The sequence below is a fragment of the Phaeoacremonium minimum genome (assembly GCF_000392275.1).
Source record: "Phaeoacremonium minimum UCRPA7 unplaced genomic scaffold PA7_03_scaffold_40, whole genome shotgun sequence".
In the NCBI taxonomy this organism is placed as follows: domain Eukaryota; kingdom Fungi; phylum Ascomycota; class Sordariomycetes; order Togniniales; family Togniniaceae; genus Phaeoacremonium; species Phaeoacremonium minimum.
Window position 1 is genome coordinate 37,228 of NW_006920947.1, and position 22,343 is coordinate 59,570.

The 22,343-nt window shown below is 50.2% G+C and overlaps 3 protein-coding genes across 3 annotated transcripts; 2 read left to right on the plus strand and 1 right to left on the minus strand.

Moving 5' to 3' along the window:
• Positions 1 to 3,934: 3,934 nt before the first annotated feature.
• On the plus strand, positions 3,935 to 4,537 carry UCRPA7_728 (putative rta1 domain protein; the record flags this gene model as incomplete). The annotated part of the gene is made up of 1 exon (XM_007913322.1): positions 3,935 to 4,537. The coding sequence occupies one exon, from the start codon at positions 3,935 to 3,937 to the stop codon at positions 4,535 to 4,537; it is 603 nt and encodes a 200-aa protein (XP_007911513.1).
• Positions 4,538 to 9,546: 5,009 nt separating this feature from the next.
• On the minus strand, positions 9,547 to 10,680 carry UCRPA7_729 (putative dihydrodipicolinate synthetase protein; the record flags this gene model as incomplete). Its single annotated transcript, XM_007913323.1, has 1 exon — positions 9,547 to 10,680. One exon carries the CDS (start codon positions 10,678 to 10,680, stop codon positions 9,547 to 9,549), a length of 1,134 nt encoding a protein of 377 aa, XP_007911514.1.
• Positions 10,681 to 19,692: 9,012 nt separating this feature from the next.
• On the plus strand, positions 19,693 to 20,586 carry UCRPA7_730 (putative mfs transporter protein; the record flags this gene model as incomplete). The annotated part of the gene is made up of 1 exon (XM_007913324.1): positions 19,693 to 20,586. One exon carries the CDS (start codon positions 19,693 to 19,695, stop codon positions 20,584 to 20,586), a length of 894 nt encoding a protein of 297 aa, XP_007911515.1.
• Between the last annotated feature and the right edge of the window lie 1,757 nt (positions 20,587 to 22,343).

The window sequence follows — 22,343 nt, forward strand, 5'->3', positions numbered from 1 at the left end:
CGGCAAAAGTGAAGTGCAACAGCATAGTATGCCAGCAGCAAAATGACATTTTCGTCTTGCTTCTCCACCAGCTCGACCGTCTCTTTATGTATGAAGAGCGGGAACGAGAGAACAAGATGCGCTCGGAGATTGCCCCGAACCCCTTCGTCGAAAACGTACTGCAAGCGGCTGATTGAGCGCTCGCAGTCCTGGGTGACCTGCGAAGAGTAACCTGCAAGCCGGAAGTGATCACGTAGAGGGTCACATTCATGCCCTTTGCCCTCGACCCTGTAGGCCTCTGATCCCAGTTCTATGATCGGTCTCAGATCTGACTCCAGCATTGCAGGCCAGGAGCCCCCAATGACACTGTGAACACCGCGATGTAATCGAAAATAGCTCATGAATCTGGAATAGAATTGTTCAAAAGTGTCATCTCGAACAGACAACATGTCACATAGCGCGTGAAGCCCTAGAATGGATGAGAACAGCAGCATAGGCACTCGGTCCGCTGTATCGACCGCAGCTCCTTGCGCGTTGAACAAGCTCAGTGCACTCGTTTGTAGCTGGATGGCTTGATGCCGATAGAGCGCCTGTTTCTCTGGACGCAGGATACTGAGATGCCGCGCAGCAAGGGCAAGAATCTGATGCATAAGATATGGCGTGTTAAGGGCACATTTTATGGTCAGGGCCTTTGATATTTTGGCCATTTCGGGGTTGAGGGATGCCATGTAGACCTCTGTGGTGAAATGATTGTACAGCTCCATGTGCAACATGTTCACGACAGACAGCTCCGCCAAGTCGTCTGTAGGAAAGATTGATGCCTTCTCCGGAGTCGTTGGCCCTGGCGTCGGGACCTCCGCCGAGGTGGTCGGGCTGTTGGAGACTGGCTGTCCGCTACCAACAGCGACGCGCTCCGGGTAGGAACAGGCACGTTCAGCAGTCAAACAATTGAGACATGATGGATGAGTCTCATCACACTTTACAAGTCAAGCAGCGAGATCGCATTAGCAAGCAGCCAATCAGGGGGCCCGCAAACAAAATACCTTGATGTGCCTCCTTTTACACTCTAGACAGCCCCGCCGCGATTTCTTGTGCGTGCGGCGCATCTTCTTCCTTCTTCCCCTGTGACTGTGACGAGACAGCGACGCGGTCCGAGCGACCACATGAACTCGGGACTTAGTGCGCGAGAAGGCAAAATCTCTGTATTAGCGCACTTGACTTGTGTATGTTGAAGAACGACGAGACATGGCGATACGCGTAGTCGGCCGTCTTCCAGAAGCTGTGTCGTGGAATTATAGTTCACAACAGGGCCTGCCGTCATCGACAGAATTTTAGGTAGACATGTCAACTGTATTTCTAGCTGTGGTTAGCACACTTAGGGGGTTGCAAAGGGCCGGTATGCTCCACTGCGCCACTGATGACTTTACGTATGCTCCGGGCTTGGCGGCGCCGCTAAGCACTTGCATTTCAACACCGATCTCTTCGGCTCCGGGTCAATGTTACCTCCAAACCGTCTCGCCTTTCCTGTCTCAGCCTTCAACCGTGACGGACGCGTACTGGCCTATGCTTTGAGGTCACATCCATGCTGTGAGGCATTCTCGTGGGCAAATCACCAGACGTCAGTGCTCACATCGATTTTCAGCGGCCTGTTCATGGCGCTCGCCAGTTATCAGTCAAGGACGCAGTCAGCCGGCCTGCTCGGACCAATGTCCAGGAGCAATCCCGGCCAAAGTGTCGGAAAAGCAGCATTTGTCGAATGAAGAATGTATCCGAACGACGATACAGTTATTTTATCTTTACGATTGATGATTCTATCATCGGTCCCACCGATACCTTAACTTTTGCACGATCGGCTCGAGTGCCTGAGTCAACATCTCGAGAGCGAAACTTCGCTCTCGGAACGAGCCCTTCTAGCGGCTCTGACTTTACCACTAGTGAAAGGAGGAGCCGTTCGTAAGACGTTGAGCATCACAACGCATTCATCTTGTCCTCTTAGTTCCTTCTCTTTGTCAGGACGTATTGTTGTCAGCATTCCCATTAGCCTCCTTTGTCCGCCAAGAGATGAGGCTGGTCGGCACTTGCTCCGCCTGCCCGAGAAATCTTCCAATGCATTTATGACCATCTCCTTTGAGAAACACTCTCGAGATATGCAGCCAAAATAGTCTCAGTGACAAAGGAAGTGTTGTCAAAGAAGCTCTCAATGCCATTTAATCGGGTACATAAATGCATAACTGGACTGTCCATCCATGAGACAGGTAGGACCGACTTCCATATAACCAGGAACAAACTACCACTAAACACTTATCATCATCTTGATCATCTCGACCTCAGGCCAATATGTGTAAGAGGCTCAATGTGGAATATGTCTGCATAGTATGCAACAAGAAGCTTTCGAGCCGCAGCGTGGCATGGGTATACTGCGACAAGACCAAGAAGACGGCCCAGCCCTGCCACGGGGTCGTTGACGCGTCCCACACTGACAAAACATACTGTGATCAGTGCTTTGGAGGGGGCAATGACGAAGATTGATTGAGATTTCTTCGTAGTACGCTCCATAGGGCTCGGCAGTTGAGCTTATTTCAACCTACTCGAGCTTGCGAACCTACAGCCATGTGCGCCTCAGGGGCACGGCTTCACCGGAGTAGGTAAGTGCAATTTTGTTTACATCTCTTTCCTTAGATATTTATCGCACTCTTCAGCCTATCACGATGTGCACCTTTGTCATGATACACAGCGCAATTTGTCAAATGTAGTAACTTGTCATTGCATCAATATTGCATTGGTGATGACGACGCACACGAGAAGCAAATCTCAAGATGCCGCGAATTGTCAGCCGAAAATATGAAGCGCCGCTATAGCTACTCGTATTCTCGGAACCATTGCTTATTGGCTTACAGAATATGTGCATATGGTTTGGGTCCATTAAGGCTGAAGGGGATGGTAGGATGGCCTGAGCCTCAGCAACAGGCCGCAGTACTCAGCCACACATTGAACGTGTAGGTTTTGTGTATCCTACGCAAAGTCACCTTCTACTGTCGGCAAAGCTTTTCTTTCTGTCTCGGATCTGACTCTAGCCAAACTTTGAGTGAAGATCCAGCTAACGACAACGATTCAGGGTTGATTCATGAATGCGATGCTGATTGGTTGCCGCTAAGACGGGTCCTGCCGAGTACACCCCCCATTTCAGTATACGCGTATAGAGTGGAGTCTCCGTGACAGAATCCGTCGTAGACGCCGTGCTGGGTGCCGGTTCCTTGCTCCGAAGCGGGCGCATTGTGTTGAATTGTATACACGTATTACGCGGTGCCTTGACCATAAGAAGGATTTCTCGTTGATCCAGACAAATTGCAACCAACTAAAATGGGCGGATTGCCTAAGTCATGTTCTCAGTTCTTTACGCGGACATATTATCAGTCCAGGGGTATAAGTCCCAAGAGATCCCACCAGTGGGTGGCAGCCTTATAGCATACATTGTCACCAGCAACGCTCTTCACTCTTCCTTGTCTAACTTCAACTGGACACGAGAACGAATAGAAGACCCTCGACATAGTATACAACGGTATCACTAGAGACGATGGCTAAGCTACTACCCTACAAGAACGGTTATTACCTATGGCACTATCTGCCATCGGTTCCTGGGGGCATTATCTTCACCATTCTCTTCTTCCTGTTGACAGCCCTTCATGCCTGGCGTATGGTCCGTAACAGGTTCTGGTTCTGCATTCCTTTCCTCATAGGCGGTATTTGTAAGTCTCGCCTCCGACATTCTATTTCCACTAGGCGTCCAGGCCATACCTTTGCGCAAAGAACTAACGCGGAACCCCAACGCACAGTTGAAACCATAGGATACATCTTCCGAGCCATTGCACATGATAGAACCGATAAACTCATCCCCTATGTGCTCCAATCCGTACTCCTGCTTGTCGCCCCAGCCCTGTACGCCGCAACGATCTACATGGTTCTAGGCCGAGTTATCCGCGCACTCCCCGGCGGCGAGGCTTGCTCAGTTATCCGTACGCGTTGGCTCACGACAATCTTCGTCATCGGCGATGTCTTCTCTTTCCTGGTGCAGGCCAGCGGCGCCGGCCTCATGGTTAAGGACGGCAGCATGAAGACGGGCGAGAATATCGTCGTCGCTGGCCTCGTCATCCAGATCATCTGGTTCGGCCTCTTCGGTGTCACCGCCATCATCTTCCACCTGCGATACCGGTCCAAGAGTGCCGTGACTGCGAGCTACGGCGGTCACTCGGGACCGACAGCCGCAGAGCTCCCCTGGCAGCGCCTCCTGATGATGCTGTACATCGTCAGTGTGTTCATCATGATTCGATCGATCTTCAGGGTCATCGAGTATGTCATGGGGTCGGACGGATATCTGCTGCAGCACGAGTGGACGCTGTACGTCTTTGACTCAATCCTCATGTTCGGCGTCATGGCCGTCTACTTCGTGTGGTACCCATCTGGTCTACAGCCCCAAGTCATATCCACTCCGGCCAGTATGGAGATGGCCGTGCCGCGTGAGGAAGATGAAAGGAATAAGCAGCACTATGGACGTCACTAGGTCGATGGACTGAAGTGTGAAGATGAATAAGATCAAGAATGATGGCCCCTAGGCGGCAATGGATGTGGTATCATGGACACATCCGTTATTCACCAGCTCTATGTGAAAGAAGAACTGTTGTAGTTGGAACCAGTCGACAGCTAGATATTGATTGGGCAATCTTACCCAAGCTAGAGTCGACATTAGAGTTGGTGGACGCGAAGATCACTGGATCTTGAACTTTCTCAATATTAGAGTTGAGATGCGACCGCATTCTAGAGATCGTCAATATTTGCATATAGAGCGGCCAAGTGGGCTAGAACACACAACGACTAAATGGGTATATAGAGGATCGGTTTCCGGCATAGACGGACCATATTCATATGTAATGACATCACACAACATTGATTAAGCCAACAACGTTCATGCACATGTCGTGCTTTCTGCATGGAAATTGTGATACAAGTCAACTCAAAGCCCTAAGCAGTCGAGTCCGATGGCTATTGTTACACAGCTAAGGCTCTCTTAATGTCATAAAAAGTCCATCGCGTTGTACAAATTCAAATTGAAATCGTAAGACAAGGCCGTCGGCCGAGACACTGAGTCTAATAATGGCCCTTCCGTGTCACAATCGGCCTTCTAGTAACAGCACCGTAGACCGGAAATTCACAGTCTTCTGTGCGAGGGACAAAGTCCTGCGCTTGTGCATCAATCGTCAGACTCGGGACAGATTCTATGGGGATCAAAGTGCCGTCGCCCTGAGAATGGTCAGCAGGGTGAATTCAAACGCGCCGTGGAGAGAGATCCACCAAGACTTGCCTTTTTTATTTCAATGCGTAAGGTCTTGTTTAAGTAAGGCATGATTATCAAAGGGCCTTTGACACTCTTGTTGGCAACTTCAAGAGCCCTGTCCAGAGGAATTGTGGCGTAACTAATGCCGTCCATTGGCATGGAGAGAAGTACCATCTTTCCAGCCGGTTGATTGTCAAGAATCAAATCTATCGAGGCAGGAAGCTCAATCTCGGACCTGTTTATCTTAATAAAGATAGAGTAGTCTTTCAGTACCGCCGGCGAACGATACTGATGTCGCGTTGATCGTCTGGATGCTCCACGGCCGGTGCTGTACAATCTGTTCACTCGTGTCCTAACGTACGTCGAAAGTTCTTCGGGAGATAGAGACCAATCGTTGATCTCAGGGTATGTGTAACCGAAAGTCTTAATATGAGTGATCGATGTGCTGGTGTGGAAGTTGCCGCTGGAGTCGAAAAAGGGCTTTAGGGGGCTACTCGCGTTAACCTCACCTTTTGGCATGGCAAAGGTTGCACTGCATTCAGATGTGATGTTGAACATGCTCTGATTATAATAGATTGCTTGCCACATCGCGATCAACCGGTCTACGTTAGCATGGTGTAGCATACTGTGGACAATCGTGAGTAATTGGACAATACCAGCAAGAGGGATGATATACAATATTGGGTCAAACGCCGACCAATTCAAGTCAAACATATGACCGTTCCGGCAGCCCACGGAATTGTGAACAGTATTATGAGGGTTCTCAAAATCGTATCCAGGAAACTTAGACGACTCCATGTTTTCGAAAGCTTGGACAGCTGTAAATGCCTTGTACTGCGAACTGTGAGCTCCAGATTCAGTTCAGAAGAGAGATAATGAGAAAATCTTCCCAAGTCATGAACATAGCTTACCACTGAATCTTTGAGATCTGCACTTGGTAGCGATAGATTTCCATTGACCCAACTGATATTGTCTACTCCGAGACTATTTGGGCATCTCTTGGTCTCGTTATCTCGTGACAATACACCAGAATTCATATAAGAGATATTGAAGGGGAAATTCTGGAACTTATAGCTGTGGAGTGGATTGCGAACGGACATTGTCCCAGTAGGCCCATTGATGCTGAGTGTCGCCATAGTCACAACCGATGGGAGACTCGGGTCCTCCGCCCAATCCCAATATGCCACCCTAAAGTTCTGAGCTGCAGATAAGTAGCTCACTGAGAGCTCTCCATTATACCTTTTAGCAATGATCTGTACATGTTTGGCTAAAGTTTGCTGTATTTCAGTTAGATGATCCATGCTTCAAGTAATAGGTTGATCAAACGTACCTCATAAAGTGCCACATAAGGACGATGCCATGTGCCGAAAAGAAGTTCCTGAAGGGTTTCTGTCAATACGCCTGCAATCGATCAATACATACTCGGAATACCTACATTATGAGGACAAAAGCCAGTTCTTGCGCCACCCGGGACTTGTCCAACACCATTGTATGCTTCATAAGGAAGTCCGTGAATGCCTGCAGCATTTAGCAGCTGATACTGATAACTCCAAGATTCTGAGCCAATACCCACCCATAATCTTAAAATATGAGAGCTCATCTGTCTCGTTAACGGCTTGAAATTCTAATAACGCCTGTATGTAAAGGTCCCTAGGATAAACATAAGATTGTTGTAGATCACATGCCTCAGTGATACTGACCATGCTGGACCACCGCTGATGTACAGATCGTTGATATTCATTCTTGCAGGCCTCGCGCCCGTGTTTGGGTTGACACCAGTCTGGACGCCTGTGACCGCAATTTTCGGCGCCTGCGCCAATATCCTTGAAGAAATGGCTAAAACGATGATGAAGACGAGCTGCATCTTGGCTTCAAAATGACCTCGAGAAACGAAATCGAATATGATTAAACGAGCGAGAAAGAAAGTTGGTGATAGTGCCAACGAGAAAGTAGAGGAGAAGTGGTATCGCATTTATGATGATGCGTGGAGGTTGTTGTTAGAGCGAGCAAGTCGGTGATCCCATACACGACCAGTGCTGTAACAATTCACCAAAACTTTGTGCCATCATTACGCGGCAGGACCACTCCAACAGTCACCACTGCGTGACGAACGAAGACTGTACGAAAGGGTATCACGTCCCAAGAACATGGGTGTGGCGGCGGAGAGCAAACTGCTCGTAACCGTAGGCTTGGCTTGGCTTGGATGAAGGGAACGCCGCCGATTTTCGCGACAAGCACGGCGTCGTCGCACAAACAACTAGGTACCCGCCTGTATCATCGTGATGTTGCCTTGCCGCAAAGCGGCGTGGATCCCACGCTTGCAATGCGGTTTGCCGTCGGCCATCAGAAGCAGGTAGCCACCACCAGGACGGGTCTGCCTCCACATGGAAGACGCCAACGCATTCGGCGTGACCTGACTCATGTATTGCGCTCGAATGGGCAATTCTACGGCTCTCGAGTCGGGAGTGATAAATGTTCAGACAGTGGGCATCTGCGTCAAGGGAAGCTGTGAGACTGGAAGAATAGAAGCAAGTCAAGGTACAAACATGAAGGGCCGAAAGCCTTCCCGGCCTATTATTTTGATCAGCGGTGAGCCTTCCAGAAGTTTACATAAGAAGAGAATCACAGCCTTTATTGGTCACACGAGGACCAATGCTGCGAGACACAAGGCTCTCGCTGCCCTGTTCAGTTCCGTTGCTGAATACGGCATCTCACAAAAACAAGCAGGGGCACGTAATGCGAACCCATGAAAAATTCCGGTTTTCTCACCGCCTGCAAGACGAGGTATCAAGTATTGTCATCCCGCGGGATGGGCGGCTCAGCCCAGCTAGAACTTCACATTCACTTTCGCACTCATCCGTAAGGCTGCATTTTGTCATCAGACTCGTCGCTACGTGGCTGGACTTATCCACTCGTGGGGTTTGATCCCGCTGTCACGAACAACGTGTCCAAGTAGATAGGGCGTATGCATCATGCAGGTTTTTGTTCATGGTCATGCGATCAAAGACGCCCGCTTGCATGACTGCCGTGATTGGATTGCTGGAATAGACTGCGAACTTCTCTATACGGTAGTGGAGGTGCTGGTGTTGTCCAGTAAATGGGAGGCGGCTCTGCTGTCTCGAGTTGGAGTGTAGCCTTCGTTGTCTCGCACTGTCTTGACGGCACTCGAAGTATAAGCACGTAATTAAATGCCGGATCAAGTATTGAGCTGAATACCAAAATGTTTGAAACACTGACGAGTTTGTCATCGCAAGGAGGTTCATCGCCGGCTGAATAGCCCTGTGAAATTCGTTGGCGATAGTTGGTACGGCCGAAGACGGCCGTATTCTTGCGTACCTTCGCTCGAGAAACCTCTTTCCACAAGAACGCTGAATCGGTGTGGTGTAGTCCTTTGTCAACGATCTCCAGCTGCCTCGCTTCTACCCAGCATCGACGTGATATTTAATCAGATGCTTTCGTAAGACAGTATCGCTTGCAACGTCACAATGACATGTCTCTTGTTCAGCGTAGAGGCGAAACTCTCTTCCTCGGCGTTGTATACTAAAAATGCCTGGCCATGTCAAATTTCTCAAGAGCGGGCATAAGGCATATAGAACAACAAAGACACACGACAACAGAAACTGAATCGAGTGTGCAAAAATTCGTATCAGAGATCCATTATCGGATTATCCGTATTCTAGCTCGAGTATCCCAGAAACCACAATATCAGATCGGTAAGGAAATATTGGCCGTACAAGAAAGCTTCAATGAAGGAAATCTAGGAGACCGCTTTTTGAGATGCTCAAGATACAAACTTTGAGGACTACAACAACACATAAATGTAGTGACAGGCCTCGATGATCTCAAGACAAGAGTTCTGTGCATCAATTCTGAACGGAAAAAAATCGATCACTGGTCACACAAAAACCATTGTCGCGGGGAATAAGAAAATGATTTGACTGTGTCAAGCTCTCCCAGAATCAGTCTTTCTTAGCGCCATGTTTCACTCTTCCAGCACCCGAACTCCTGTTTTGATAACGCCAGACCCCATTTTGAAAGTCCTCAACAGATAACCATGTCGTCAATGCAGGCGCTTGCTCGTGCGAATAGCAGTGGGAGAAAAGTATTCAACTTTTTTGAAGCTCCTTTTGTTCAACGAACCCATTTTGATGTTCCGTATCACGGCATGACCATCAACCAGTCAAGTGGGTGACAGGAAGCGCCCTGCCATATGCCTCGGATGCCAGCATCCTAAGGGTTCACAGAGACTTTTCTAGCATCACCAGGTCTCTGAAACCTTCTTTCCACTGCTTAGTCTGCTCGGTAGTTGGCTTCGGGAGCGGGCTGCGAGCGAATCCGCCGTAACCCATCCAAGCCTGCAAGCCCGCCTTGACGCCGACCACACCACCTTGGATAGCAGTCCAGTCACCTTGAGCGACGACTTCCTGCATCTCTTGTGCCTCGGATTGTTTTCCCTTATTGAACAATTCCATAGTCTTGATGCAAGCCTTGGGAGCGATGTTCGCCAGCCCTGCGAGGATACCATGTCCACCAGCAACTAGTGATTGGATGGAGAAATCTGCAGATCCGGCAAGAACCAGAAACTCTGGTTGGCTGGGGTCGAACTTCTTGGTCATCTTTCTGGTCGCAGCAGCAACTCGGTTGAGCTTGCCGGTGTTGCCGCACGTGAGCTTGACGCCCACGATGTTGCGATGGGCTGCAAGCTTGACGATGACGTCAGACGATAGGTCCATGCCTCCAACCGCGCCCGGGAAGTTGTAGATGATGATTGGTATGGGGGACGAATCTGCAACCAATTTGAAGTACTCCATGATCGTCTCCGATGCTGGGGCGAATAGGGAAGCGTAGTACGACGGGGGAAGTACCAGGGCGTAGTCCCCACCGGCCTCCCACGCTTCTACGCAGTGCTGGATGGTCTCTCGTGTACTTTGGGAACCGCAACCAACGATAATGGGCATGTGGGAGAAGCCAGCATCATTAAGCGCTTTGCGTGTGGTGGATGTGACCAATTGCCTCTCAGAATGGGTAAGGTGAACTGCCTCTCCATTGGACCCCTGTGTAGCCAAGCCAGTGACGCCTGCACGGGCTAGTCGTACAGCATGACGAGCAATTGTCGCCGTGTCCACGTTCTCGGTATCTAAATCGAAGAAACACATGGTGGGAACGTAGACGCCAGGTACCAGGGGCCGGGCCATATGGAAGGCGGCATCTAGAGAGGTGCTGTCATAGGAACTGCTGAGGGATGACTCGGACTCGGCAGGGGTGAGGCTCCCTAGCCTGAGGGACGACGATGCAGCAGGACGAAAGGGGATCCTGTTGAAGCCGGCAGTGTAGCTGCCAGCTGGGGAGGGAGCATCATTGTGCGGGGCCATGTTCAGGATTGTGTGTATGTGACGGTGCAGAAGAGCGCCTGGTGCATATAAATGCTTGACAAGAGCGTGGGATGAGATGTGGAGGAGTGCTTGAGGTGGTGAGCAACGTGGGAGGGATGGGATGGAGGTGGGAGGAGGAGGAGGAGGGAGAAGATATATTTGAATCTGAAGAGGCGTCTCCCTGGTAGACTTCGGAAAGGTCCACACTTGTGAGAGGATGGAAGGAAGCAAGGAAAGGGACTTATGAATGATACGTACATCGGGGCTCGACAACTTGGAGTCCTGTGACCGCAGCCAAAAAGGCACTGCTTTTCTCCCTGTCAAGCACCGTTTCTCGGGTAGGTGGCGTTGGCGGACTCCATTGCTGGGACGGATCAAGAGCGCCGCCTAAGGACCAAGAGCATGGCATGGCCGCGTGCGGACTAGACAGGCTAGCTGAGCATGAGCAGAGAAAGGCAATTCGGCATCGTGATTTGTGCAGTGGGATTGGCACCGCCCACGTCCTATGATCTGCTAGACCGGGGTAGCCACCAGTCCAGTGTGTGAGGACTGGACTTCGAGGGCTTACAAGACGCACAGTGCGTGTCGTTGACACTTGGAACATGGAGACTCAGTCAACCAAGTCAACCTGGATCCGGAGAAGGGGGTCGGTCGACCCTAGCAGGGGGGTCACCTTGTGGGGCAAGGGAAAATTGTGGTCCTGTGTGGGGGTTAGCTTGACCAGATCATGAAAAATTGGGGACAGGGTATATCCGTTGGTCTAGCCTCAAGGGGAAGTAGGCTCTCCCAACTTCAACAATACAACGCGCATTTATCTTTAATATGGGCAGGTGTCGATTTGCTGAGCTAGGAACGCCGGCATGGGGAGAGGAGGCGTACTGGACAGGAACACGCCCACCGCCTGTCATGAACATCCTGTTCTGTCTTCACGATCTGCCCGGGTAGTCGATGGTGCTGCACATCGCATACTTGGGCCGTCATGAAACAGTCACTCCTACGACTGGCATGAGAGAAGTTGACATGCGACCATCAGACCTCCCACTCAGCCTCAGCGCCTCGTAGAATGTAACCAAGTTGCTAGCCCAAATTGCCACTGAGCATTCGCCCGACAGAAATGGGGGCACATCCCCAGGGCTTTCAACTCTCCCCCACCATTGTTTCCGGGAGTCAACTTCTGCACAGCGGAACAGGGCGACCGCTATCCTGCCAAGTCCTTCCTGCAGCTCCATATCTACGGTATCAGAATTCTCAGCAGCATCTTATGGCTTATGATAGTCTGGCTTGTCAGTTACTAAGCATGCTTCCGGCCCGCCAACTGTAAGCCCCAACTTCTGTCGGAAGCGGGCTCAGAATAGAGGCTGAAATCGACTACAAACCATACCTGTGACTTCAGCTACTATGTGGCAAGTTCTTCGCCCTCCACGTATGCCTGGAGAATTAGACTTTCGGCAGTCATCGGATCGCCGTGCAGAATCGGCAGGTGCAGTCTCATTGGGGAGACTTGACAGTGATGGTTCGGGTGTCGCGAGCAAGACCTTGTTGGAAGAGACTTGCTCCGAACTCTGCAGAAAGTTCCAAGTGACCTACCTCTGCATGTTCTTGGCACTTGCCAGCCTACCTCATAGTCATTGTCTTCATCCCTGGGTTCCATGCAGGCGGTGTGGTTTACCAAGTGCCTCGCGGTGCTTTCAAACTTGGAAATATTGCAAATTGTCCCAGGGCTGCTTTCCGATGTCCTTGGTTGGAGGCTCGGTACTTCGTTAGGGCTTCGATTTCTCTGTCGTCGTTCATAGCCTCATTAAAACCCCCCGATCAATTGCCGGATGACTTCATATCCATTTATACTACTGGTTGGAAACCTCCGGACCGCCAGCAGCCTTGTGTCGGTAGACTTTTAAAGATGCCGCTGCCATTTCTGATCCCCTGGGTTTCTCTGCTTAGCAGGGGGAGCTGAAACAATGCAGGTAGCGTACGAGTACTTCAATTGCAAGCACCATAGTCTGTTGCCTGGCGTCGGTCAAGTCTGTTTTGATACTCCGGATAAGGTGGTGAGCATTAGTCTTCTGCGTGCCTGTGCCATCATCACAATGACCAGGTTTCCTGGAGTGGTATTCATGAATTGATTGGGCGAAAAGGCGAGCCGCAGCAGATCTTCCCAAAAAGATAGGCGCTGAAGAGCAGGGATTGAAGTGCTGAATCGTACTTTAACTTGCGTGGGTCCCCGTCGTTCTCGCGTGGAAGCCCAACAGAGGCAGTGTGTGGCTTGTGTCAAGACTCGGCTCCCACCGCTTGTTCGGCGTCCCTCTTTTGGCGTTCGTCGTGTTCGTAAACGACAGGAACAGATGGTGCTTTTAACGAGAAGTTGTGTGTAGGGTAATTTTAAGCAACAAGTTGCCCCTAAGCCCCACTGTGTGCTTTAGAAGACTTCAAGGGCTTCTAGGTATTCCTTCCAGTGCCCTGGTTGGCTGCTCATCATTGGGAGATGGGATTTTGCAGCTGTCAGCACAGGTCTGGTGATGCCGATTCGTGCTCGTCAGGAACGGGAAAGTGATGGTCATCAGGCCAAGTAAGCGCCACCAAGGTCATGGTTCCACTACTTCCGAATGCTTGCGTGGTGATCGCTGATGGTACTTGGAACGCCATCAGGTGATAGTGACATGGCCGAGTTCTCTGTGCAGATAGGGGCCTGGCGGGTGGTCGAGGCACCAGGCTAGATGAATGATTAAATGATGTTATTGTGACTACTACTGCCTTATCTACACTAGTAAGTAAACCAGGGGAATGCGAGTCTTGCAGGTTAGGCAGGCTTGCCGAAGTTGATCCCTACTTCGCCCACCTTCTACTTTTGTAAGTCTCTTTCTGCTCAGTCTGCGTAGGCGGGCATGTTCCTGGTCGACTTTTATTGGGTTGCTGCCAATTACGGAGATGCTTCGAGTCGATAATGTTGCAGTGCCGACTTTGCCAGAACATCTATGTATGAACTTGCAGTAGCCGTGCGTCTCAGGCAAAGCGTGTACGCTTTCAACTGGGAGCTCCCAAGAGAGTTTTCAATTGATGACAACTTAAACACCCTGGTTGTCAATACAGCGCCCTGTCATTGCAGACGGTGCCAAAGACGTCAGGACGGGGGCAATGGTTGTGGTGAGTCGGCATCCTTGCTGTGCATCCTTTCTTCTGGCCAATTGGATCTCCTGGGGACGCCGTCCGCTGTTATTGGGGCAATTGGGGTGGTTCATTAGGACCCATCGAGGCGCGTGGAGGAGGGGCAGGTGACGGTTTTCGCGACATTTGTAGCTTGTTGTCGTCTTTGATCAGAAGTATCAACGTACTTTAGCTCGGACTCGTGGATGAAGACCACCATTCGGGACAATTTCAACCGTAACCTGATACGCCTGGACTCACGATTGATCTCGCAGGGACGGGAGCACTGCATTGGCTGCGAGACAAGACACAACCTACCCCGCGATGAGAGGCGTGTCACCTATCAGGATGGTATCTATGTATGTATGGATTGCAGACAAAAAAAGACGGACCCAGGCTGTGCTAGAAAGGGGAGTTGATACCATGCAATAGCAATTTGATGGTGCAGAATCGGGAGTTGCTGCTCCTCATCGAATCTTTTGAGGCCATATCCTCACCAGGCCTAGATCTCATTCAGTACTCATCATCACACTCAGCCTGAACCTTGCCAAAATCCAGCAGCATGGCTCTGGATTCTTCTGGCGTGGGGGTCAACTTTTGCCTCCGCGGGTGGTTTTGTGTGATGGCTGGAGGCGGTGAGTGGACTCAGGCAATCAGCGTCGTAAGGTTACAAGAAGCAGCTCTGATTTTTGACAATTAATTCTTTTGAGAAATGAATGGAAAGAAAGGCTCAGCATAGACAGGTCCGTTGCCTTCTCTTTTGACAGACACAGTCTCCTCTGGCACATCTTATATTGCCCCTCATCTGCGGGTGCGTCCGGACCAGCCTGCATCCTATTAATATTCATTTTCTTGCAGGTGCATAAGATAGACCATGTAGTATTCTATATTGGCAAACCAATATTGCATTCAATGGTCGCGTGATGAGATATCTCTTTACATAATTTTGTGCTTCTACAGACGATAGCTTAGCCCTTGGCGAGAAAGGTACCGTAAGCCACTCCTACCAGGACTGCTGATGTCTCGTTCTGACTGAATGCTTGTCAAAAAGGTGAGACTGGCTGAGCAACCCCTTTTGATATTGAATGGAAAAAGCAATGTTACGTCCGGACAGTCTGGATGTGGACTACCGGATAATCCGATGGGTCGGGTCGCCTTAAAGGAGAATATAATGCCTTCGCCCGGAACATGGTTGTTTGAATTGCTTCTTTCCCTCACCGTTTCCTCGCAGCCGACACTGAACGCCACCGCATAAGATACTCGCAAGAATAAACGAGAAGATGGCATTTCTCGTAGCATGCACACCGTGTGAGGGAAGCGGAGATGATACTGTCTACAACAAAAACTGTGTGCTAGTTAGAGACTGCCCAGGATTTTGACCCTGGAACAATGCCCCTTCTGCTCAGCTGATGACCCATCATCCACTTTACATCTACACACCAGTTGATGCATGTTCCAGGCATCAAGTCCGTCTGGGATACGAAGCCTTTTGCATCGGAAGAGGGAACCCTGAGCAGGGGTTTTAGTGCTTGCACGCTATCTCTCAGCCAGAGTGTTACTTTCTTGTAAAGGTAAAGCGGCACTGCCTCCTCTCTGCGTGTCCAGCAATACCCTGAAAAAATGGACACGACCGTTTGCGTGTGTGGTGGTGATGGCTGGTGGTGTTGGTCGTGTTGGAGCGGAGGTTATTAGAAGAGGAGGGATCGACATTTCGCATTCACAGCTTGATCCTCTTTGCGCCCGAATTGACTCATTGTGTACCGCTGATAATTTCTCTCGTCATATGCCCAAGGTGGTGTTGAATTTGCCATGTCATGTTAGATCCTGGGGCGATCGACGAGGGCTGTTAGTCCAACCCCCACACTATGATGGGCTGTAGGCAAGGCCTCTCAATAAACTCCCTTGCCCAGGTCAGCCCATTGACTCCTCCCCGACTTCAGTTTCTGATCGTGGTTCCATGTTTAGACTTCAAAAGATCGGGCTTAGCTCTTTTGAGTACTTGGACCCGAAACTCGGTCGACTACGGATCACTCTATCTGGGGTCGAGGGGTTTGGTCCGTCAAGACAAAAAAACCTGGAGAAGTGGGTTCCAGAGGATCGGAAAAGCAAAAGCCACAAAGCCACTTGCATGGAAGAGACGGCATTGGGTTGGTTGCCTCCCCTCTCGGATCACAACCATTCCCATCAGATAAGCAGACTAAGAGGCACGCCTCGGGGCTCCCCGACGCTTTCCAACCCGGTTCATTTCGATTGACGACGTCAATCTAAATCAAGATGCCACCAACTTCTCCCATAGCTGGAATCTGCTCCCTTCACATTACGACAACCTCACGTCTTACAACGCACGAATATGTAGCCTAGAGGACTCCAACTCGAGCGATATTTAGCCCTGCAACGTCACTGCGTCGCTCAACCCGCCTCTCTTGCTGGGTGAATTCGCCCGCATGATCTGTTGGAGCGGGTCGCTAAGCTGTAAGTATGCCCAACAACACCCGAAGACGCAATGGAAGAGAAGATGCTGAGAGGCGTAAACTCCCCACTTGGCATTGGTCGTCTAGGGCAGGCAGGTAGAGCGGCCGAGGACAGAGTCTTATTCCCAGTCATAGTCTCCGCACTTTTCCTCGAGATGCGGCATGAGGGCCTACCTGTTCGGCGAACTGAACCCCAGTGAGGGTGTCCTCCAAGACGCACCCCATACATCGTGCATCAAGCCAATCTGCAAGCCATCTCAGGAGCGGAGGAGGTTGCCAGCTTCCCCACATTTTCACTGTGCGACTTCCCCGCGTCTTCAGACAGTACGGTACGGTGCGGTGCTGGCGGTGGCTATGTTGGGGTCTGAAGGAAATGCCGAGGGTTGACAATGCCTCAACTTCAAGGAGCGCCATCTCTCGATCTTCTGTTGTGGTGTGGAGCGGAATACTGCTGATTGATGGAGAAACCACTTGAAGTGAAGCGGTTACTACTGCTTAAATGCTAGCAGGTTGGTCTCTCCACTTCGAACGCTTCACACATCGTTCCACTACAAGACGATTTCTCATTGCCGACAAAGCCATTGCTGACTGGACAAGTTAGCACCAATGGAAAAGAAACTCCAAGATACCCATTAGTCATGAGAAGTCGAGGAAGTGAGCCGCTGTGTCACATCTCAGCTCCGCCCTTGCATCTCCAATACCCGGACGATCTCCGTGAGCGCCGCATGCTAAGGTGGCTCGCCACGCAGCTTAATTCAAAGGCCAGAACAGTCGAGAAACCCCCTCGGATTTGGGGGTCATCAGACAGGCAAACCCCCAGGATGGGGGCAGCAGCTAACTTTGATGTTGCCCCCCAAGCCTCTCTCTTGTACGTGGCTGGAAGGATTCTTGAGCATTCCTCATTGGACTGCCATCCACGCACTCTTGGCCCGAGCTCTTGTTGCTTCTTTTCCGTCCAGGGCCCAGGGCAGCGGTTGGGGTAGCTGTCAGGGTGCGATGCATCGCAGCTCAGGTGATGGAGGAGATGACCACTCATATGAGACCTTTGAGAGCCGCAAGCCAGGAATGTTTCTACACGTGGCGAAGCGTTCGGTCTTGTAACACTGTCCCACTTCCATTGCTCCGAGGCACCTGTCAGTGGCTGCACGTCAAGAAACGGTCCGACGCGTTTCTCGGGGACCATTTGAGACAGAAGGCTGCCATTGTGGGCCGCTCGATCAGCTAGACTCAATACTTGTTTTCAACAACGCAACAGCTCGCCTGCTATGAGGCTGAGCCTTGAGCCTACTCTACCCAGACTTCTCCATTGGGTATGTAGCTCTGAGCCTGACAAGGTTGGGCATTTTCTTCCGTGAGACGTGACAGATCATTTTGAATGTGCGAAGTGATCACAATCATGAGACTTTATGCTGCAACTCTCGCAGGAAGAGGAAGATCTCTATGACGTTTGACGTACGTTTGCCTGAGACATGTAAACAGTCTAGGTCCGAACCAACCACCAGACTGAATTATAGGGAGCTGTCTTACCTCCTTTACGCCATTGTCGAATCCGCTTGTGCCAAATTGCACCTGCTAAGTTCAATTCCGCTGTTTCCCGATAGATGCACTTCGCCGGACCATTGGATCTTGGGAGATGAGCCAAGAATCGAATGTCATCATTTGCAACCGGAAGTCCAAGAATGGCAGCGTGTAGCAATACCTTCTTCCACTGAGTGAATATCAAAGTGATTATGAGAAGACGTACCAAATTGCAGGAGCACGCTTCATTTGAGAGATAGACTCTCTGTTTTGGGACTAACTCAACATGGCTGTGTCCATACTCCAGCTTTCACTCACAGTGAGATTGGATTGCTAAACTCATTGAGTCACCACTATCAGGACGATCCCGGCCTGCACTCCTTTCCTGTTTTTTCTTCTCAAAACCTCTATCTGGTCTAGAGGACTTTGCCGATATGATAGGCAGTGACTCAGCTTGCTATGTTCTCCATGATCAATTCGTCCCTGGGAGCTATCCGTAGTAACGAACCAATACTCATCGCATGACACCCCATCGTACATGAAAGTCTTTCCGACAAATGCAGTTTTCAAGGACATTTTAGTCATTAGTAACTGAGTTTGAGGGACCGATTCAGGAGAAAATTTCCGTCGCACTGTTTTCGAGGGTATCTGCAGCCTACAGCACAAGTACTGCGCTGTTCCTCTTACTAACACGAGCTGGGTGCCAGGGCTCGTGGGGGTGGCGCGATGAGCCATGCCTCCGTATTCGCAGTGCTCAGCTGGTAACTATCATCTAAGCATTTAGTAAAGAATACACCGTCTACGTCACGAGCAGGGGAAGATTTTTTTTGGTTGTCGTAGACGGCACGATGGAGGGCATGAACGGCAATTTCTCTGAGTGTGTGGACGTAGAGAAGCACCATAGTTATCGTCGTTGTTGTGACATTGCAGAAAAGCGAGACTCATTCCAGGTTCGCTTGTCGTGCAATCATTCTGTCATTGTCAAGCAGGGGCGCTGGATGGGTGCATCCAACTTGCAGCAGGCTGGCAATCGCATTTCCGCGGGACGCTTGATCCGGCTCTCGGCTTTCGTTGTGCGTCTGATAATCGGGATTCAATTTTCAACTGTTCACTTTACAGGAAGGAGACGAGTATGGCTGAGAGGCCGGACAGCTCAACCCAAGTCCGGTTCTGTATGAGAACGGACAGAAAGCCCGAGGTGCAAATTCAGCGGTAATATGGAGGTACAAGCCTGCCACCAACATAGGGCTTCACAGTTGGGAATGAACATGCGCCTTTGAAGATGCATCTCAAGATATGCATCTTATATATATGTCTTCTCGTGTTGATGTTGTGAATCGCCTGAAATAGAAGCAATGACGTGCTTCAATATGGTGAAGATGTGCCGCTAGGCACCACCGAAGCCGCCCGGGCCGGGCGGTAGTGGCCCCATACTCCCCGCTCACCGACCTTGACGTTGGAAGTCTCGGATTGCCTCCGTGATCACTAAACGTCCAGAGAACGGATCTATTTCAATTGCTTCTCCACAAGCGCTGGCCTTGTTGCTGTTGAGCCAGTTGCCGTTCTCTCGTTAGTCAGTCCAGGTCCCGCCCGAGCTCCGCTCGGCGCAATCGGATATACGCCCGAAACCTGCCTGGCAGCTGAGTTAATATTGTTGATCTCCAGCATCAAAACCCTGTCTTCACTATTACACGGATCAATTACATGTCATTGTCTGACGACTTCTGAGACTTGGATTCGCCTCTCGAATGTTCTTGTCGTTGAGGTGGGGACTGAGGGAAACGGTACTTAAGGGGCACGCCATCGAAGGTTGAGACGCAGACTTGAATTACTCCGGATCAACAACACTGTTTCACGACTCTAAGATTTCGAATCAGTCAAAATGGCTGAGGAAAATAAGGGTATAGTGCATCGCTGCCTTGAGGAGTTGGGGCTCAAGTCTCTCTATCACTCGAGTCGCGACATCAAGTTGCTTTGTCTGCAGCGATTTGTCCGACTTTTCGCCTATGGCGCATCAACATTGGTTCTCGTTGCCTTTCTCGAAGGATTGGGCCACTCCAAAACGAAGATTGGCCTTTTCATGACCCTCACTCTATGGGGTGACGTCTGCATCAGCTTCGTCCTCACACTCTTTGCCGACGGATTAGGACGGAAAGCCATCTTGGCTGTGGGCGCAGCGCTCATGGCTGCAAGTGGAGTTATCTTCGGCCTTTTCGGTAATTATTGGATTTTACTGGCAGCAGCTGTATTTGGAGTTATCAGCCCTGCGGGAAATGAGATTGGACCGTTCCGAGCGATCGAGGAGAGCGTGGTAGGCCACTTGACATCCTCTGCGCACAGGAGCGACATCTATGCCTGGTACAGTCTTTTAGGTACCGCCGGCGCAGCATTTGGCGTGATGACCGGTGGCTGGGTGGTGCATTATTTGATGACAAGTCGCCATTGGGAGGAGCTCGAGGCATATCGTATCATCTTCTACGGCTATGCCGCGCTAGGAGTAGTCAAGCTTCTGCTTGCGCTGATGCTTAGTGGTGCAATTGAGGCCGAAAAGAAACAGCAGAAGCTATCGACTAGCAATGCAGAGACAGCGCCACTTCTGGGCGAGAGTAACGCCGACGGTAACTCAGCTGCTGTAGCTGAACAGCCCGAGGTCGAGCCCAAACGAGGCATTCGTGCTCTCCTACCCGAGATCAGCAAGGAGAGCTGGAGTATCTTGATCAGTCTCTGCCTCTTATTCGCAGTTGACTCATTTGCTTCTGGTCTTGCCTCTCTGTGAGTAACCTCCAAGTGAAACAAACAGACGGCAGACAACTAATGATGGACGGTAGATCTTGGATGACATTTTTCTTCAAGTCACACTACGGTGTTGAAGAGGGAAGGCTGGGTTCCATCTTCTTCACTACAAGTATCATATCTGCTGGCTCAATGCTTGTGGCATCGTCTCTAGCGAAGAGATTTGGCAATGTCAATGTAAGGCCTCTTAGAATACAAGTGAAGACTCCCGCTAATTTCTCTACCAGACCATGGTATTTACCCACCTGCCATCAGCAATATTCCTTGCTCTGATTGGTGTCCCGAATGATGTTCATATCTCCCTCGTGTTCCTCATCCTACGGCATTGTACCTCGTCAATGGATGTAGCACCACGTGCCGCCTTTATGGCTGCTATTGTGCTTCCTCAAGAGCGGACGGCGATTATGGGGATGGTTGTGGTCGTGAAGACCACAGCTCAAAGCCTTGGTCCTCTCATTACCGGTGTTCTGGTAGACAAAAAACTTTTTTGGGTGGCTTTCATTCTCGCTGGTAGCCTGAAAGCCTGTTATGACCTCGGGATGTTGGCTCTTTTCAAAGAGCATGAACGAGAAAAGGCAGATAGGGAGAGGCTCGAGGCTGAACGTAGAGGCCGGCTTGATGAGGAGGAAGGCCAAAGTCGGAATGAGTGATCCCGCTTCTGGCTTAAAGATCCCACCGTTCCTGATAAACGGTCTTTGAGCCTTTAACTTGATGTTAATCATAAGCAATGCAGTTTGTAACGTTTACGAGAGATAGAGATGGTCATCGAATCGCCTTACAATGTTGCCCTACAATCAGGCGTGAACACCAAGATAGTGCTATTGTAAAAGAATTTGAGAAAGCTAAGTTGGAAATGAGTTGGTTGGCTCTCTCGATGTCCTTCTTTTCAACTCACGAGAAGCATCTGTGGACAGAGGCAAATCTACTTTTCTGATCACATAGTTTGTGGTACTCAGCAAAGTACCGTCGATATACAAAGATACAGCTATCAGGAATATATCCCCCAGGGAAAAGATGATTCTTGGTATCCTTTCGTCACAAAGCTTCTGTTTTCCAAGTCTGCCTAGGTGTCATGCCGCGTCTCCCGGAGCTCTTGCGGTTGAGATCAGGGATATGGTATTCTGAGTTTCTCTGCCGCCGGACCGTTGCCCAGAAATCGTAACTCTTCTCTTTACTTCTTCGACTCTGGTATTCCATCTCGTCTTTGACCTCCCTTTTCTTCATCTTGGCCATTCGCCGAGCCTCAGGCTCCAATTTCTCGACTATCTCCCTTGCCGCCCCAAATATTTTTCGTATGTATTTGAACGTAGTTAGGAAGAAGACTTGAACCCGAGAGCTGAACGCTGCCACGAGCGAGCCTATAATGAGAAATGCTGATATGGGAAGGGAGATTGAGCCTATATAAGCAAAATCGGGGAAATTTGCGTCCCATTCTGCGGTGTTCATGCCGAACAAACTTGTGAAGAAGGATAATGGAAGGAAAACAACTGTCATAACAGTGAAAACCATAATCGATAGATTCTGCGAACTCGCAAGTTCAGTCTGTAGACGAGACCACCGTACATCGTCAACTTGAGCTTGACGCTGGGCCATTTCGAGCATTTTCTCGTACTAAAACCATGAGTTAGGCCCTCAATCATTAAAAATCTTACCAGTGTGCCACTTACATCTTTTCGTGTCGTGTCTACTCGCTTTAACATTTCATTTGTTTGGGTCTTGTATTCCTCAAGACGAGCAAGG